General features: G+C 39.2%; 2 protein-coding genes across 5 annotated transcripts; both read left to right on the forward strand.

Moving 5' to 3' along the window:
- Positions 1-109: 109 nt before the first annotated feature.
- On the forward strand, positions 110-11,303 carry atad2 (ATPase family AAA domain containing 2). 3 transcript variants are annotated; one of them, XM_026283523.1, is made up of 29 exons: positions 110-421; positions 945-1,081; positions 1,203-1,255; positions 1,339-1,489; positions 1,618-1,699; positions 1,774-1,864; positions 2,026-2,193; positions 2,294-2,405; positions 2,702-2,725; positions 3,012-3,116; positions 3,366-3,474; positions 3,550-3,665; positions 3,804-3,978; positions 4,072-4,160; positions 4,258-4,417; positions 4,517-4,607; positions 4,937-5,251; positions 5,494-5,614; positions 6,250-6,433; positions 6,531-6,716; positions 6,853-6,988; positions 7,059-7,255; positions 7,338-7,497; positions 8,479-8,601; positions 8,685-8,843; positions 10,039-10,473; positions 10,567-10,700; positions 10,793-10,921; positions 11,145-11,303. In XM_026283523.1, exons 1-29 carry the CDS (start codon positions 284-286, stop codon positions 11,175-11,177), a joined length of 4,113 nt encoding a protein of 1,370 aa, XP_026139308.1. In that variant the 5' UTR covers positions 110-283; the 3' UTR covers positions 11,178-11,303. The 3 variants fall into 3 exon arrangements, with proteins under 3 accessions (XP_026139308.1, XP_026139307.1, XP_026139309.1); XM_026283522.1 differs by having other exon boundaries at positions 111-421; positions 6,247-6,433; XM_026283524.1 differs by lacking the exon at positions 2,702-2,725 and having other exon boundaries at positions 112-421; positions 6,247-6,433.
- A 293-nt stretch (positions 11,304-11,596) lies between these two features.
- zhx1 (zinc fingers and homeoboxes 1) lies at positions 11,597-18,599 on the forward strand. Of its 2 annotated transcripts, none has more exons than XM_026283529.1 (3): positions 11,597-12,023; positions 13,613-13,776; positions 14,175-18,599. In XM_026283529.1, exons 2-3 carry the CDS (start codon positions 13,617-13,619, stop codon positions 16,502-16,504), a joined length of 2,490 nt encoding a protein of 829 aa, XP_026139314.1. In that variant the 5' UTR covers positions 11,597-12,023; positions 13,613-13,616; the 3' UTR covers positions 16,505-18,599. The 2 variants fall into 2 exon arrangements, with proteins under 2 accessions (XP_026139314.1, XP_026139313.1); XM_026283528.1 differs by having other exon boundaries at positions 11,598-12,023; positions 13,512-13,776.
- The last annotated feature ends 641 nt before the right edge of the window (positions 18,600-19,240 follow it).

Consider the following 19,240-nt stretch of genomic DNA (forward strand, 5'->3'; position numbering starts at 1 on the left):
AATTGAATAACACGTTCAAATTTGAACAAGAACATTTATTGTTTGCGCGGGCATTCGTTTAATCGGTTCTAGTTTCTGTCTCGCCAGCGCATTAGTATTATGCGTTATCTCATTTGACAGAAAGTGACGTTGTTTATGGCGCCAGAAATCAAGGAGGAGTGGAGTTCGTTTTCAAAACGATGCGTTATCGTTTAACGTACTCGGCGTATTAAAAACTAGACAAAACTTATTAGAAGTGAGTCTTACGGCGAATGGTCTGAGCGTATTTAAAGGCGCGTAAAATATGGTGATGTTTCGCAGTAACGGTGATATGGACTCCAGCTCGGAGTTTCTCTCTCTTAACCCGCCTCAGAGAAAGTCCGCGCGGCTGAAAAAGGCCCATGATGACAGTTTAACAAGCGCCGAGGACAGTCCGGCTAATGTGAGTTAATGTATTTTCTTTACAAGAACTAATATGTTAGCAATTTTTTGTTTATCTACAGTAAAATATTCGCGGTAGCAAAACAAAGCTGGCTGTTAAAAGAGCGCGGGATGCTTGAGGGAACTGCAGGAGCGCGCGACCTGTTAACGTCACTTCCAAAACAAATAAGTTTATGTGCAATGTTAAATCAGACATACACCGGTAACAATTTATATAGAGTATGTCAACGGGAGTTATTTATTTATTTAAAATTGCGATCTGTATTTCTGTAGATGGGTAGTTAGTTGGCTAGTCAGAATAAGAATTTACTTTTATTGACAAAATAAGTTATGGGTCACTGTTAAACGATTTATATTATGTACACTTTAACCATTATAATCACCTGCAAATAGTAATGTGGAGTGACACTTTTGAAAAGTGCAAATAATCCCTGTCAACGTATACAATGTGAGGTCCTGCAAATATATGAGTAACGTTATAGCATGTCAGACACTGCTATGATGTATGCATGATAAATTTTTAGGGCTTTTTGACTGTAAAGGAGGAAAACAACGTGAGGAGGAGAGGTCAAAGAGGAAGACATATGGTCACCTTTGCTGATATGAATGGACAAACAAGCAAATCTCCTCCAAAAGATGAAAAAAGTGGGAGGCATTTAAGGTGGGAGTGTCATGGTTTAATTTATTTTATTCTTCTGTTTGTTTAATCATTAGCCATCTGTTATAATGTATTTACTATATGTTATTTGTTAATCTGTATTCTATTATTTATTTATTCATAGAAAATCTCCAAGACTTCAGGCAGAAGGGGAGAGGTCGGCAGATGAGCACACAGGTGGGCAAGTCAGAGTATTGGATAAACATCCAAAAGCAGTTTTGTTGGTTTCCAGCTTACTAAAAACTTATTTATTTCTTCAGATGAGATGGAGTCAACTCCCACTTCTCGAAACCTTCGTGCTCGGATTCAAAGGCGAGAAGAAGACAGCGCCGTGAGACGTAGCTCCAGAATCACACGATATAAGCTTGACTCTAGGAAGCAGTCGGTCCTCTATGACAGGCTCATTACGAAGTATGCACTAATACAGCAAACAAACTGATATTTCTGTGTTTTTAAGCACTAATTTGCCAGACTTTAAACTTTGTGTGTGGATATTTACACGATTCTTAGCTCTCATAAACTGTTTTCATCTATTTTAGCACTGCAGAAGCTGTACTTCAGAAGATGGATGACATGCAGAAGATGCGTCGGAGACTGAGGAGCAAAGACAGTGAGGAGGAGGTGTGTTATTGACTCCTCTAGTACTGTTGTGATCAGTCAGGACTTCACTCAACTGTTTTTGTGCTTTTTTTTAGAATTTGCGAATTTACTCTGGGACAAAAAGGAAGAGGATCACAAAACCTTCAGTAAGAGGACAAGAAGAGAGTTCAGACAACCAGGAGAATGGTAACTGAATCAGGAACCCTTTAAAATTGAACCAGTGTTTACTTCACCTTTATTTAGCAGTGGTTCTGTGTTGCTGTTGAATCGCAACTCTCCAACAAACACCATTTATATTAGCCCCAGATATATTTGCAAACTTAAGCCAACCTGTATTTGATTTCCAGAATATAGTGATCAGGAGGAGGAGGAGGAAGAGGAAGAGGATGGAGGAGGTGAGGAAGAGGAAAATGATGAGGGAGATGAGGATGAGGATGAGGACGAAGAAGACAATGGAAAGCGATATGATTTTCGACAAAGAAAAGCTGTTGTACGTTACCAGGCGCCTCTTGATGGTTGGTGTTATAGTACATTAAACAGACCTTGCATTGAAATGTAATTAGATCATCTTTTTATGTTTCATATGTTGTTTCATTATTTTCTTTTTAATTACAGAGCCAAAAAAGCAGAGCATATTTTTTAAGCGTCATTCCGCCCCAATTAGACGAAGATTTACATTTAGTACCTCAAGTCCCAGGAGACTGTACAACAACAGGAGGGGCACCAGGTCAGTACTAGTCATCTGCTTTTCTCCAGATTCTTTATCAACACAATCCAGTTTTCAAGAAAGTGCAAAGTCTTGGATTTGAGTCTTAACTTGACAGGGTTTTATTTCAAAAATGGGTCTGCACAAGAGTCACAATGCAGTGGTTAAATACATTGTATACATAAAACCCCCCAAAATTAAACTAAATATTCTAGTATTAGTAATGCACATCTCTACTGTGCATTGTGGTGTTTTTGTAGTAATCTCAGAGGCACTAATGTGTTTCCACTCAACTTTGTGTGTTTCTTGTGCTGTAGTTGTAGCAGAAATGAGGTTGATGGGTAAGACCAAGCTTTCTTGCAGCCTTTCTTTAGCACATCTGCATGTGGATGATTAAAGGACTTCCAAAGTGGGACTGTTAAAAAAAAAAAAACAATCTACGATGTGTCACAGTAACATATTTACTACACAAATGTTTTGGGCACATTTAAATTGTGTTTTGACAGATCTGTTGTGATAAAGGTGGTGGGGGCATATTTTATGAAAGTTTATACTTTTTATTGATGCTATAAATGTTTATTTGCTTTTTAAAGAAATCTTTTTGTGCCTTTGTCTTTCTTATCTCAGGAGAAGACATGCCATCCACAGTAGTGACTCTACCTCATCCTCTTCTTCTGATGAAGAGAAATTTGAGAGACGAAGAAGTAAGAGTCGTAGCAGGTCAATAAACAGGTAAAAGCTTTTAGTGAGAACTTTTTATTTTAGAGATGCTGTGCTTTCAAAGACACCTGAGTTCAAAGACTTGCAGAGCACACATGACCAATCATATAGCTCTGAAATATAACAGCTGTACTTGGTTTTGTGCATGTGATAGAGAATGTACTATATACCTGTTGTAGCTCTTATAAGAATTGTTTCTTAGACAACATCTGTACATTTTGTAGCTTTTCACATTAAAAGCTTAACACATTTTCTCTGTAGATGCCTCCCTATGAATTTACGGAAGGATGATTTGTTGGGAATCCAAAAGGACAGGATTAAAATTGGAGCCAGTCTTGCAGATGTTGATCCAATGCAAATTGACCAAACAGTATGTATTTGCAATTTGTATTGAAATTAAAAAAATGTACAGACCTGTGCTTGACTGTTAGGTTTCCATGTGCAGGTACGCTTTGACAGTATTGGAGGTTTGGGCAAACACATCTCTGCACTGAAGGAGATGGTTGTGTTTCCTTTACTCTACCCTGAGGTCTTTGAGAAGTTTAAGATTCAGCCTCCAAGGTATGATTTATGATACTGCTAAATATTTACATTAAAATGCCTATTTGGATGACTGATCAGTGGTTTGCAAAAATGAGAGGTAATGCTAAATATCACCTTATGCAGAATGTATGTTTATTGAATGCAATGTTTTTCCAGAGGCTGTCTGTTCTACGGCCCTCCCGGCACAGGAAAGACTTTAGTAGCTCGGGCCCTAGCAAATGAGTGTAGTCAAGGTGAGAGGAAGGTGGCGTTCTTCATGAGAAAAGGAGCAGACTGCCTCAGCAAATGGGTGGGCGAGTCTGAGAGACAGCTCCGCCTCCTATTTGACCAGGTTGCCCACATTTAAACATACTTTCATTTAAATTTCCTTTAAAAATTATCATTGATGAATGCCTAATTTGGTCTGCATCTTTTATCTCTAAAGGCATACCAGATGCGTCCATCAATTATTTTCTTTGATGAAATTGATGGTATTGCACCCGTTCGGTCCAGCCGGCAAGACCAGATACACAGGTGTGTTAGTCTGTGTTTCTGCATTTCGTTTTTTTTTTTTAAATCTTTTCTTGCTGTCCAGTTATGAAACTTATGAAATTGTTTATGTTGTCTTAAGCTCTATCGTGTCCACTCTGTTGGCTCTCATGGATGGGCTAGACAGCCGTGGTGAGGTGGTTGTTATTGGAGCCACTAACCGCCTGGACTCCATCGATCCTGCACTCAGACGGCCTGGACGATTTGACAGAGAGTTTCTCTTCAACCTACCAGACAGAGAGGTAGGAGTTTGGAGCTCTGTTGTGGGCTGCTTTAGCCAGTGCTTCTTTTTGACTGCATTTTTAAAAAGTAACCTACAAGACATTGTTGCTGATTTTTAGGCACGAAAAGATATTTTGAAGATTCATACTAGGCAGTGGGACCCGCAGCTGTCTGATTTGTTTCTTGAAGAGTTGGCTGACAAGTGTGTTGGTAAGAGCTTTTCCTGTTCCACTGTGTGAAACAACTTGATGATTGCATCTCACATAACAGCTTACCTTTGTCTCAGTTTTCTCAGTGCCAGCAAAGAGTCTGGTGTTTTCCAACACACCTCTAGAACCTGCTTTACTTGGGTTTTAAGCAGCAGTGTTACGTGACATTCTACTGTTTTAGTATTCCCACTATCTAGTTCTCTCAATTCTGGCATTTGCAGAACCCTCAGACAGTCTCATCCTGTCCAAGTGGGCAGTTCATATCCAGAACAAACTGCACTATCTTCCCTGATTGTATTCCAATAGTCAAAACTCTCCCTGTGCTTCCAGGTTATTGTGGTGCAGATATCAAAGCTGTGTGCTCAGAAGCAGCTCTCTGCGCCTTGCGTAGACGCTACCCCCAGATCTATGCATCCTCCCAGAAACTCTTGCTGGATGTGGAGTCCATCAGCGTGACTGGCCGGGACTTCCTCTCTGCCATGACGAAGATAGTTCCAGCTTCACAGAGAGCAGTGGCCTCTCCAGCTAAAGCACTAACGCCTGTTATTGAACCCTTGCTGAGCTCTGCCCTCAATAACGCCATGGAGATGCTGCAGAGACTTTTTCCTCATGTAGAGCAGGGCCTCAAGAAGAAAAGAGATGCTGGTAAAGACAACTATTTCTTTCGCTTAGTAGTGCCACTCATGTTCTGTTTATGTAAAAATACTTGATTGTATTTTGAAAGTGAACGTGATGTGACATGAGGCCAAGTATGGTAACCCATACTCTGAATTTGTGCTCTGCATTCATCCCATCCAAAGTGCACGCACACACACAGCAGTAAACACACACCCGGAGCAGTGATTTTGAAATAAATGATCAATGCAAGTAAATATTTTCTATTTTAGAGGGTGTTTCTGGCATCTTAGATGATCTACTACAGAGTGAAGATGAGGGGTCCTCTGTGTGCATTACTAATAAAGCTCAGAAGAACACCGGACAGCGTGCATCTGTGCTTCATCTGAAGAGGTTAGAAATGCGAAGAACTGATTTCTGTGCTGACTCTGTGCATATGGGGAAGCATAAGAAATTTTCTAAACAAAGTCTGATGTTTTATTGTGACAATTTACCGTTATCCCATTTAAACGACCAAAATAAGTGATATGAAGTGTCATGTGCACAATTTCCCTTTTCTTGACTGAACTCTTCATATGTGGTTTCACTTAACTCTGTACAGACATGCATTCACCTATATAAAACATAATATGTAAAAGTCAAATTTTAATTAGATTACAAATGTATTTTATTAAAATAATTATTTTATATTCATCACATTGATTGTTAAAAAATATGCTAATAGTTATTATTGTGCCAACTTGAACAAATTATTTTGCTGTATTTCATTCTATGATTTGCCTAAAGATTTTTTTTTTGTGTTGTGTTTCTTAGTTTTTGTAACATTTTCTCATTAGGAATGTGCCTATATGTTGCCTTTTAATGCTGTTGGTATGCATCTCAGCAAGTATTTGAGACAAAGCTTGAAAATATAGCAAAAGAATTTCACAGATGAAAGTAGAGAAACATGTTCAGCCTGTGGTATATTTGGTGTTGTTTTGACCTGCCTGTCATCACTGTGCTTAATTTTTTTTATTGTATTATAGTAGTGCCCTGCAGCAGCCCACCTCATTCAGACCCAGACTGCTGCTCTGTGGGACATCAGGCTCTGGTCAGTCCTCACACTTGGCTCCTGCTATACTTCACGCTCTGGAGAAGTTCACCGTTTATACACTTGACGTTGCTGTGTTGTATGGGGTCAGTTCAGCCACCCCAGAAGAGGCCTGTGCACAGGTGAACAGACAGAATTTATACTAGAAATCAAGATGGATAAACGTGACATGGATAAGCATGTTTTATTAAATGACTGTCGATCTGAATTGTACATCAGGTTTTCTGTCAGGCGAGGAGAACCGCACCCAGCATTCTGTATATTCCACACATTCAGTGCTGGTGGGACACTGTGAGCTCCACTTTAAAGGCCACATTCATTAGTCTCCTGCAGGACATTCCTTCATTCTGCCCCTGCCTCCTCCTCGCCACATGCAGCTTTCCTCACCACACGCTCTATCCTGAGGTACCACGTGTACTTTATATGCAGTACTGGAGCTTGTTTGTAAATAAAATGGCAGTTGTGATGCATTTACCTTCTACAAAGTTACAGAATAAAATGTTTTTTATTATTATTATTATTATTATTTACCTGTTTAAAGGTGCAGGACCTTTTCCATGTTGAGTATGGGGAGGTGTTCAATGTTCCACTTCCATCTCGGGAGGAGAGGCACAGATTCTTTGAGGATGTTATTTTAAGTCAAGCTGCTAAAGCACCGGCATCTAAGAGAGATGCAGGTGAGTATTTTTTTTTCCACATTGTTAGTATTTCCATGCACATTTCTGATAACTCATATTTTCTTCTTAGTCCTCCAGGCACTTGAGGTGTTACCGGTGGCCCCTCCACCGCCTCCCCGCCAGCTCTCTGAGCAGGAGATGCAAAAGCTAGAGGAACAGGAAGAGGACACGCTTCGGGAACTCCGCCTCTTCCTGCGGGATGTCACCAACCGACTGGCTCAGGACAAACGCTTCAAGGCCTTTACAAAGCCTGTGGACACAGAGGAGGTAAAGGGTGAAGATGGCCTTCTGTATATTTGCGAAACAATGCCATGTGTTCATTTTTATTTTTTTATTTTTTTTGGGACAGGTTCCCGATTACACTACAGTCATCAAACAGCCTATGGACCTGTCCACAGTTCTCTCCAAAATTGATTTGCACAAGTATGACACTGTGGGGGCTTACCTGAAGGATGTGGATCTGATCTGGCAGAACGCCCTTGAGTACAACCCAGACAGAGACCCCTCAGGTAGGCTGAGAATTTTAGCTATGAAATAGAAAACAGTTCTATATCTGCATGATTGTACATGTGATTTTGACTTTTATACAATAGTTGAATAAGAGTTAATATTGTGTTAACTTTTAGACCAGAGTATTTTATTTTTTGCTCTATTTCACAAATAAAAGATTGTTCCAAACAAAGCCGCAGTTGAACTGTTGTGCATCTCGAAACAACACACAACTGTTTCATTACTGAATAAATCCATGGTTTGGAGCCAATGATTCAGTGACCCATTCATAAAGAAAATCACTTATTTTGTTTCTGAATTAATCAGTCATTTGAAAGAATCAGTTAAAAAAAATTATTCACTCATCATGACTTGCTGCCACCTACTGGCAGTTTAAGTGTAATATTATTTTACGTTATTACTGTTTATATTGTATATTTGATTAAATGTATAGTTCAGTCATGAAACTCGCAGGCTGACGGGTTGTTAACATAACTGATTAGAGTGTTAAACGACTGGGCACAAGCTGATTGGTTCATACAGCATATGCAGCCAATGAGCCTACTGTCTTGCATTTATATGGCTGGCTAACATTCACTTGAGATTCCTGCAGCAAGCTTTCAGAGTTTCTCTGAAACCCTCCACCTTCCCCAGCTCCACCTATTGAGAACTGTTACGAGTTATTTAATATACTATTTGTGCAGCAGCAGTATACTCACGGCACCTTATTGCCATATGCATTGGCAGTAGCAGGTTCCTGTACTTGCTTGCAGCAGCAGCAATAATCTACAACTACAGCAATAACCAACAAAAGCAGTATTCAGCAGCAGAGTAGCAGATCTATTTGCCAAGACCAAATACATTAACATTGTCATATCCATCACCATGCTAAAATCGTCAAATTTCAGGGATAGAACTATGACTTTCAAAGTGTGTTTTGCATTATTACATAATTGTGTAATTTCTATAGCGTGCATAACTATGTGGTGTGCTTGTAATAGATCGGCTCATCAGACACCGTGCCTGTGCTCTCAAGGACACTGTGCATGCCATAATCAGAGATGAATTAGATGAGGACTTTGAGAAGATCTGCGCTGAGATCAAGGAGTCTCGCAGCAAACGAGGTTTCACTTACACTACTTTAGATCATATATGGATAGGAGTGAGACTGTAGCCATCACTCACATTTCTAATGTTTTATTTTTAGGCTCCACCTCGTCACGATTCACTCCTGCCTACTACCACGTGCTGCCAAAGGTTTCCGCTACAATGGAGCAAAAGACAACTGATCCGGCAGCCAGTAAAGATGCTACACCTGTGCCAGTACAAGCAGTGATATCACCACGTCAAACAGGAATGAATACAGGTGACTAACAGAACTGTACTGTCTGACTTCAATGCTGTAGAGCCTCTCAAAACTGCCATCCATGAGGTATAATTTGAGGTTTTAGGATCTGTTGTTTTGTTTCCTATCCTGTCATGGAGACCACTGAACGCGCCCCTTTAAATTTATTCATGGTTCTCAGTGTAGTATTTTTAAAACAATTGCAATGTTTTCAACTGACATTATGGCATTTAAAATAGTTATACCAAACATAACTGTGACACGTGTGGCTGTGCTGCGCAGTCAGTAAACTGCTTCTAGCAAAACACACCATTGCTCACATGGAACATTTTTATGTTAGTATTATGACCACTACTTAATTTGATCAGATTTTTAATTTATTAATCAATCGGTATCGGCCAGTGTGGTCCAACCTAGTTATATGTATTGACAAAATCCACTATCGGTCAACTTCTAGTGTGTACACATGAAGTGCCAGCGTGATCGAACAGCTGAAACATAAAAAAACTCAATTTCTGGAGTAAGATATAATCCTGTGTAAGATGTAGTGTTTACTTTTATTTTAGCACACTCACAATAAAAACAGAAGAATTGTGCTTAAAACATTTCTGTTTTAAAGGTACAGGTTGTAGGACCTGCCACTAGAGGGCGCACTACCAAAACAATAACAATTGCGTGGTTTGATGACTCTAAGAAGGAGCGTGGAATGATGGGATTTGTTGTCTTCTACCCAACTGCTGACGGCCATCAATCAGATGATATGAAAACGATTACTACTTGTTCAACAAATATATACACTTGTGTACATTCAAACACAATAATTGGGCATACATACCAAATGCAAGTTCAACAATTTGGGCGAGTAGATTACATACAAAGTCAATGCAAAGACGCGAACAGACTATGGATCAGACGCGTCCTCGCGCGGGTCTAGAGACGCGATGCCCTGCATTTGCCGTGTATGCCCCATAATACTAATCTTGTTGATCGTTATAATAGCATACGTTTTCTTTAAGGTACGAATAAAAAAAACTCACCTGTTGAGTAAAACACAAGCGAGATTGGCATCTCTTTCTAGTTGAAGTTTGTCACGAAGAAAAAAACATTAAGCATTGTTTTGTATACTTAAAATATTTTTCCAGTACTTTTGGCATTAAGTTAGATTTTTTGGGCTTTTACATGCGAGCTGTGAATTAAATATTTTGTCTACCCACAGCTTCACAGATGAAAAAGAAAAGAAAAAACAGATGGAGAAATGGATTCATCCGCAGAAAGAAGTCTTGCTCAAATTTGAACTCTAAAGACCATAACACAGCAGAATCAGGAGACGAAGAGGAGGAAGAAGAGGAAGATGGAAAACTGGCTGAGAGTGAAGATGCCGAAAAGATGAAAGACGTTGAGTGTGAGTCAATGGAGACTAATGGCTGTGCTCATGCAGAGGAACCCACAGAATCCTCTGCTGTAGCACAGAATAACAACATCCCTAATGATGGACAAGACCCTGATAATACAGGCAGTATTGCAGAGGATGAGGTCATAAACATTGAGACCGTCCAGAATAATGCCACTGATGCCCACAATGATGTCCAAGAATCGGAGGGCAGTGAACCTAAGAGGACAGAGCCAAGTGCAGAGGACAACACAGGAACAGGTTAACAAATAAAATAAAAAAACATTTATTTTATAACAGTTATGTTGTTTCTTTGACCATAAAGCAGTAATTGAGTTTGCATGGGATTTTCAGAGTTCAGACTGAGGCGGATGACAAGAGGTTTTAAGATGCAGGCCGAACAGCAGAGTCTCATCAGTGTGGATGCTGCCATGAAGATCCTGGAGCAGAAGAACATGCCTCTTATCGTGGACCACAACAAACTGAAAGTAAGTCAGATATCTTCTTCTAACTTGAGAAAAAATACTGTGCTTTAAAGTAACTTCTACATTGGAAAGGTGTTTTCAATCTCTGATTTCAGGAACTTCTACAGAGAGTTGTGGACAAAACGGAGGGATATGAGGTCAATCAGCTGGAGAAACTTTATGCTGTGCTGTGTCAGAGCATTTATAGACACAGGAAAGATTATGACAAAACTGCACTTTTACAGGTACATTTAGATGATGCAAGAATATATATATATATATATATATATATATATATATATATATATATATATATATATATATATGAATGTATGTTTGTATGTATATGTATGAAACATTGTTTAATGGCAAATAGCAAGTTTTTATTTACTGTACAATCAACAGAATATACATAAGGCTTATTTACTTTATCTGCCTATTTAACATGTATTTTCTTTTATTTTCCAGGAGATGTCAAAGGAAGTTGAAGAGTTTTCCTAGTTTTCTTATTTTTTTATAGACAAACTACAACATATTTCTAATAAGAACTGCTCTATGAACTATATTTTGCTAATTCTGTAGTCATGTCTTTGAGTGTTGTGCATATTAAAAGCCTTTATCACAATTCTTGCTGTCTTATATACCTGTTTTTTTTTCTAAGGTATAAACATCTCATCTACTCTTTGCCTCAAGTAACTGTGTGTTGTAATCACTTGTGGTTTCTGCTTTTCTGGTGCTGATGAAATCTAAATTAAGCTAGTAGAAAACATGGGGAAAATTCCTCTTGAATCTTTGCTGAGATGCATAAGGGTCACGTGACTGCACGTTGGCTCTGATTGGACAGTTTCATAGTTTGGAGGTTGTACGTTTCTATAGTCAATGCTCTGGTTTCGTAGCGCGTGGACGATTTTAAAGTCCACAAGTGTGTGCATTGGACCCGTTCAAAGTCCTGTGTGAGTGTCTTGATTAAATTAACGTCTAAACATGTTTTAACGCCGATTTTACGTGACGGCGGGGAGTCGCCTGGCGATGATGTCACGACGTATAACACTGACAGCGGTGACGCCTGATGATCATTAAAAACTGCCATTAAAATGAGCGCAGATGATTATTGTGTTTACTGAGAAACCCATAAAACCGCAGCGCAGTGTGCCCGGTCAGATAACAGAGTAATAAAGACATCAGGGAGAGAAACGTCCGATCGGCGTGGAATCTGTCCGGTCCATCCAGGGTTTTCCCCCCTGTACGTACGGCGGGTCTCGGTCCGCCTCGCCTCCGCTCTTCCTGCCGCTGAATCGGAGGATACTCGCAACCAGAGCCGCGATCTGACATTGAACCCCACTGCCGGTGAGTTCCATCGCATCCCTGAAGCTCCTTCACTAACAAAAAGTACCGGAAAGTACCGTGCTGTTATGTTGTTTTTATACTTTGTTGCATGATATTACCATAGTAATTTTCTGAGCAACCTTGGGGTACCATACATATACAGTGTATCATGGTAGTGTATATGCTTTTCTGTAATGTATGCACCATTACCATGGTACTCAAAGGTAGAACAGAATAAGTTATCAGTAAATACCATGGTAAAATGATAACGATTAAGTTCTTGATAATGATAATTTATTATCATGGTTTACCATCTGTGCCTACAGTGTATCGTGAAAACGCCAAAGTGTTTTAAGAGAAAGCGCTTTAAAACGCACCTCACACGTCTGACATTTCTCAGTCTGCAAATGAACTATTGTCCAATGCTGACGCCTGTTATATAGTGACACAAAAGGGCTGGATGCATTAACAATGGTTAATGCATTATGTGTCATTTATATAATTTGTTAATCTTAAATGTTAATTTCTAAACCCTGTTTTTCATTTTCAATTCATGTTATTTCTTAATGCAATATTTAAAGTAAATATGCACAACTTTTACTTTTAGAAATGTGTTATGGAAAATAACTTTGACCCTTTAAGCTTTTCATTTGTTATTATTAGAAATATTTCTATTAATAATATAAATCTTTTCAACTTTTTTTTTTTTTGGAAGCTTAATTTTTTTTGCACCATATAAATTAATATTTAATAAGTCAAAATTGTATTTATAAAGTAAAACCACAATAAACTTTACTATGCATTAAGTAATTGTCTATAATTGCAGTCCCATATTTTTGAGTTGTTGGCAGGTTTTATTTCATGTTTTTTGTTCATGATTTTGAATCTGATTTTAGTTATAGAAAAAACTTAAATGTAAAATACATGTTGAGCACAAATATATATCTGACAGCTGTAGGTCACTGCAATGTATGCGGATGCACTAAGGTTTCAGGGATGCCCAAACTCAGTTCTGGAGGGACCTGCAGAGTTTAGATCCAACCCCAATTAGACACACCTGAACCGGCTAATCAAGCGCTTACTAGTCATACTAGAATCTTCCTGACAGGTGTGTTGAGGCAAGTTGGAGCTAAACACAGTGTCCCTCCTGGACCGAGTTTGGTCACCCATGCAATAAACGTATAGGGCTATAGATAAATATGTTAAATGTTTGATAACAGATGTAAAGGTTCACATTAACTGATTTTTAATTTATTAACGTATACAGCCTTACTGTAAAGTGCTACCTAGATAATGCATTGTTCATTTGATTTTAAGTTTGATTAGCATTGAATTCTAAATAATTGGCTTTAACAGTGCAATGCAGAAGAAGACTCTACGTTTGTGTGGTAATTTGACCTAGTGTTTATATGAATGCATCAGTAAATGTTTTTAATTGTAGGTCAACTGTCACGTTTACATCATAACCAGTGTCTTGTGTGTAAATTTTTGTTTTTCTGTGTCTTTCAGGATGTTGAGCTCAAATCTTGGGATGGGGCTAATGTTTAACTTGTAAATTCAACCTCCTGAAGGCTCTGGCCAGTTTATATTTTCTTTTTCACATTCACAAGCACAATGTCGAGCAGAAGGAAGTCCACGACCCCCTGCATGGTGCTTCCGTCAGATGTCGTAGAGCAAGATCCTGATATGGAGGCTCTGGAAGGGAATGAAGGAGCTGAGAGTGTGGCAGAAGGTCCCACCGAGGGAGCAGTGGTTCCCATGGAAACAGAGACAGGTGAAGGTCACTTCTAAAGGTTTTTTTTTTTTTTGTACTGGTTGGAATAGTGCTGTGTCCTTACTAAGTGCAACATGACGGGTTTCTAGCGAAAAGTAACTTTTGTGTTCACAGTAAGAGTTTAGATGTTGCAAAATATATACATATATTTTAATATTTAATATACAGCTATGTTGATGAGTGAGATTTTGGATGAATGGAATTTCTAAGTGGGGCTTCCTAGCAGAATGCAAAAAAAAAAAAAAACCAAAGCAACCTTTTTTTTTTTCACATTGCAGTTTGTGGTTGCAGTTGGTTACGACAAAAAGCAAGTCAAAAGTCATGTTTTTTTTTTAAATATCAGACACTCAAGCACAATACTGATTCTAATCAAAGTAATCCTTTTACTGTCCCTACAGAATATGAAGGGATCCATTTCTCGAGTGAGGACTGTCGTTCTTCAGGAAAACGCTCTGGTCAAACACCACTAGAGCAGCCCATCTCTGATCTGACCGCTGAAGGTGGTTTTGTGCAGACAGAGGTGGAAGATAGCGATGACCCCTCAGTTACTGGAATCCCTCTTAGCAAGACTCCTATAATGAAAATGAAAAGCAAATCTGAACCCAAGAGAATAGCTGTTTCTCTAAAAGTCGTGAGTGAAAGCGAGGCAGTGACTGAAAGTGAGATGGAACTGGAGCCATTGGAAGCGTCAGTCATGGGCACTTCCATGGCACCAGAACACATGAGCCCATTGCTCACAGAGTCTGTAAAGCCCAGCGTTCTAGTCAGTATTTCAAACCCTGTGGTAGCAGATCAGAAGAAGCTGGTTATGAACCCTGCGACCGTTCTTCCAGCCGGATTGGCCCAGGTGCTTTCTGCTTTGCAGGCCCAGCAGAGCGCTCAAACTCAACTTCTAATACCAGTAAGTAGTATACCCACATATAATGCTGCAATGGACTCCAATGCAGTCCTGGTCAACACCTACAAGAAGTTCCCATACCCATCGGTGTCTGAAATCATGGGACTTGCAGCCCAGACCAAATTCAGTGAGGAGCAGATAAAGATCTGGTTTTCAGCTCAGCGTTTGAAGCATGGCGTCAGCTGGACCCCAGAAGAAGTTGAGGAGGCGAGGAGGAAGCAGTTTAATGGCACAGTCCACACAGTTCCCCAGACCATCACAGTTATACCAGCCCATCATCTCTCTGCCACTAACGGCCTGCAGTCTATTCTTCAGACTTGCCAGATTGTGGGTCAGCCAGGACTGGTTCTTACACAGGTAGGCACAGCCAATAGCCTCCCAGTGACCACTCCAATAACCCTGACAGTAGCAGGAATGCCCAATCAAAGCCAGACGCCCAAGATTGCAACCAATCAAACAAGTCCTGCGCTCAGTGAAACTAAAAGAGCTACCACCATTCAGCCCCCATCGCTGACCCCTCAAGAGAACTCCGCACTCAGCGCTGATCACTTTGGCATGCGGCCTAAGAAATCCAAGGAACAGTTGTCTGAATTGAAAGCAAGCTACCTGAAGAATCAGTTTGCCAGCGATGCAGAGATAGCTAGGCTAATGAAGTTGACCCACCTCACCAAAGGTGAGATTAAAAAGTGGTTCAGTGACACCCGATACAACCAGCGCAATTCTAAGAACAGCCACGCCTTCATCACGAATGACAATCCCAGGGGTAGTAGCAGTGCCACCATTGTTATTGACTCTAGTGATGAAACACCACAGTCTCCGACGCCATCACCCGTCAAAGAGAAGGAGACACGTGCAAAGACCTGGAACCCCTTCCCAGACTTTACCTTGCAGAAGTTTAAAGAAAAGACGCCAGAGCAGTTGGTGGTCCTAGAGGAAAGCTTTCAGAAATGTGACACACCAACTGATGAAGAGCTTAGCCGGCTGAGGGCCGAGACCAAACTTACCAGACGTGAGATTGACGCCTGGTTCACCGAAAAAAGAAAAACCCCTGTGCCCGATTCCTCAGAGTTGAAAGCAGATGGTGAAACATCCCAAAAGAAGGGGAGCCAAACTCCACCTGGAGGAAAGAAACTGAGCAAAGAGAAGGTTACTAAGAAAACACCTGAGCAGCTTCATGTTCTGAAGACTGCGTTTGTTCGCACTCAGTGGCCCTCGACAGAAGAATACGACCAGCTGGCTGAGGAAAGCGGACTGCCTCGTTCCTACATCGTCAACTGGTTTGGCGATACACGCTATGCCTGGAAGAATGGCAACTTGAAGTGGTATTTTTATTATCAAAGTGGAAACGCAGGAGGAACAAATGGCAACAAAAACAGAAAACGGAGGATTCGAAATCGCGGTTGGGGAAGAACCCGTAGTAGAAAAGCGAAGAAGCCCACCGAATCGGAGAAGAATCTACCAATCAGGTTCAAGTCTGGACGGGATATTCTGAAGGAGTACTACTTGAAGCACAAGTTTCTGAACGAACAGGACTTGGATGAGCTTGTCGCCAAGTCTAACATGAGCTATGAGCAGGTGAGAGAGTGGTTTGCGGAGATTCATCGGAAGGAGGAAATGGGTACCAACCCGTTTGAAGATAAAACGGGAAATGAAGAACAAGATGAGGAGGAGGACAAGCATCAGGGTGAAAATGAGACAGCAGTTGAGCAGCAAGGACCTGCTTTGGGAGATGAAGACGGTGATGAAGATGATGATGACACTGATGACAGTGATGCCTGGGAGCCTCCACAGAGTGTTCGAAAAACATTGTCTGTGTCTGAGGGTCAGTGAGCTTTCTGAATTGGCTTTATTCTGAGCAATGACCCTTGATGGAAAACCATGACTGTGTTGGGTCTCGACCACATGCCCTTCACCACTGCACCAATTCTGCTTGTATTTTACGTAGTTTCACGTAAGGTTTGACAAGATCTTTTCAGCAAAAACATTGAAGAGAACTGTTTTTGCTCAGAATGATTGACTACATTCAAAAATTGAGAAATCATGCACAATGACAGGCTTTTTTTATTTTTCCTTTTCTCTCTGCGGTTCTGAAGTGCAGCGATAACTCAAGGTCCCTTGAATAATGATAATAATGTCATGCATACAATTTGAACTTGTGTCTACCAGAATTGATCATGCACCTTAACCCTTGTACATACAAAGACATCCTAGGCCTCTATAGGGTCTTTTAAATGGGCTTTTTTTCATTTGGGGTCAAATGGAAAACACTTAGTGCCAAAGGTATAGCATTGAATGTTATGGTTCCCTTAATAATGGACACAATAGCTAATTAAGGGAATATGCATGAATACATTGTGTCAATTAGACGCTTGAGGCACTTTGTCAACCACCGTGATGCACCAGCCACCTTATTTATGTAGGGCGAGACCAAACATTTCAAATCAAATTTACAAATTCAGTGACACGAAAGTATTTTATCGTCTACATACTGTACTGACCATGAATATCTGACATACAGCACAGTACATCCCAACAGGAAGTTGTACGTGTTTCTATAGTGCTGCTGACTGCCATTATGTGGGTCATCTTCAAACAATAACAGCTAATACTCATCTTATGGGAAAGCTGTTTTGTGGAAATTGTTGTAATAAACAGGTGATTTTTTCAACCAGAAAGTTCAAATATTTTCTAAAATTCAATGGGAACATGGGGAATTCCTGTTTTTTGGTTGTTTGCCGTTTGTACATTTTTGAAGTGAAATCTTCCTCAGATTTCTCCTCTACACAGTTCATAAGCCTGTAAGCAAAGCGGACTTTCATTTGCTGGACATTATAATGAATCATGTTAAGAAAACATAATGTGTATTTGCCCTAATCGTGAAGTGTTATGTTTTCCATTTCTATGACTGCTGCAGAATTTCTTTCTCTTTTTAGGAATATGTGTTTCTGGTTTCCATTAATATCTTGGTTTAATATGACTAAATGAAACATGAATTATTAATAAATAATTACAGTATGGGTGTAATTTAAGGTTTTCTTTTTATAATATTTGTGCATGAAAACAGCACTATGACTTGTACTTTTAAAATCGCCCCGTGTAAGACATCAGCATGTTTCTGAAGGAGGGAATGAAAAGTGTTCAGTTTGTACATATAGGTTAATGCTCAACCAGTAGTTTAAATTCTTTCATAAGTTTGTATTTATAGTGATGTTAAATTTCACCTCTACACGAGTGGGTCTGGGTCTATGGCGATTATTCAAATAATTATTGTGTGATTTAATACTGATATTTTACTGATTTTTAAGAGCTCTGTGTTGTATTTTTGTTTTTATGTCCTGGGTTTCTTAGTTTTTGGTGAAAATGCATTTGAATTGCTAGCAACCCTCTGGGTTTTCCTGTGAATATTGTAGTATATTATAGGCAAGAGGTCAAAGGTGCCTCTGTGAACATGGTTAGTACTGTTTGAACAATATAGCACATTTAAACTTAGCAAAATGTGTCCTCTCCACTGTTAACAACTTATCCTTACATTTTTTAGAGTTTGATAGCTTTACTGGGATTTTGCTTCGAATGCATTTTAGTTTAGAATCAAACAACAGTTATATGTAATGCTTCCTTCAGCTGTCTCTAATAGCGTTAAACTACAGTGTTTCAAAAATAGTTTATTTTTATTTTTTATTTTTTTTTACATGCACCAATAGTAATACAGATCTGGAACCATCATGGATTGTGATGTGAAACTCATATGATGAGCCTTAAAATCTGTAGATGCCGCTGTGGTGGTAAAAGCTTTATTTCCCAGAGCCATAGGCCTTGTGCAATGATTTTTATTTAATTGAACTGTTTCAATAGGCCTTTGCTTGATTTAGACTAAATATATATATTTTCTACTTGTTTGTGGACTACACAATAAATTTGGATGAAATAAATGCTGTATTCTTTGCTGTGTTCTTTTTCTCCTCAAAGTTGGTCTTTTCAGTACATTTCCTAATGGCATCACATTCTTCTTCTTAATCTCAAATCTCATTAGTAAGAACTGAGACAAGATTATAAAATATACTGGCACTATGGCATGAAACATATTTTAGTATATCGTTACATTTTATATAGTAAATTATAACACTGTGTCACAGTTTTAGGCAATTTTACTTTTGGGCATACAGAATAAAATCACAACTCTATATGGTCAGGTACAGGTTAAAGATATGCACTGACTAATCAAAAATGTAAATAATGTAAAAGAATATTCTGTCAATATTTCTCTAATATATTGAAGAATATTATGTAAAAAAAAAAAATAGTGCGTGAATGATTCTTCAGACAGAGGCACTTTTGCATAGTTAAAATGTTGAACAAAAAAATACAAAATTTTCAGGATAATTTATGTGTACTGATGGGATTTTTAATATAAGAAAATATAGCCTCTAGGCAATATTTCATATGATGATAATCACATTTTAAAAAGTTAGCAGTCATTTTAAATGTAAACAATTAAAATGGTAATGTTTCTGAATTAAAATACTTAACAACTGGTTTGGTAATGGCATGTAATAAAACAATTATTAA

Source organism: Carassius auratus, chromosome 16 (assembly GCF_003368295.1).
Source record: "Carassius auratus strain Wakin chromosome 16, ASM336829v1, whole genome shotgun sequence".
Lineage (NCBI taxonomy): Eukaryota > Metazoa > Chordata > Actinopteri > Cypriniformes > Cyprinidae > Carassius > Carassius auratus.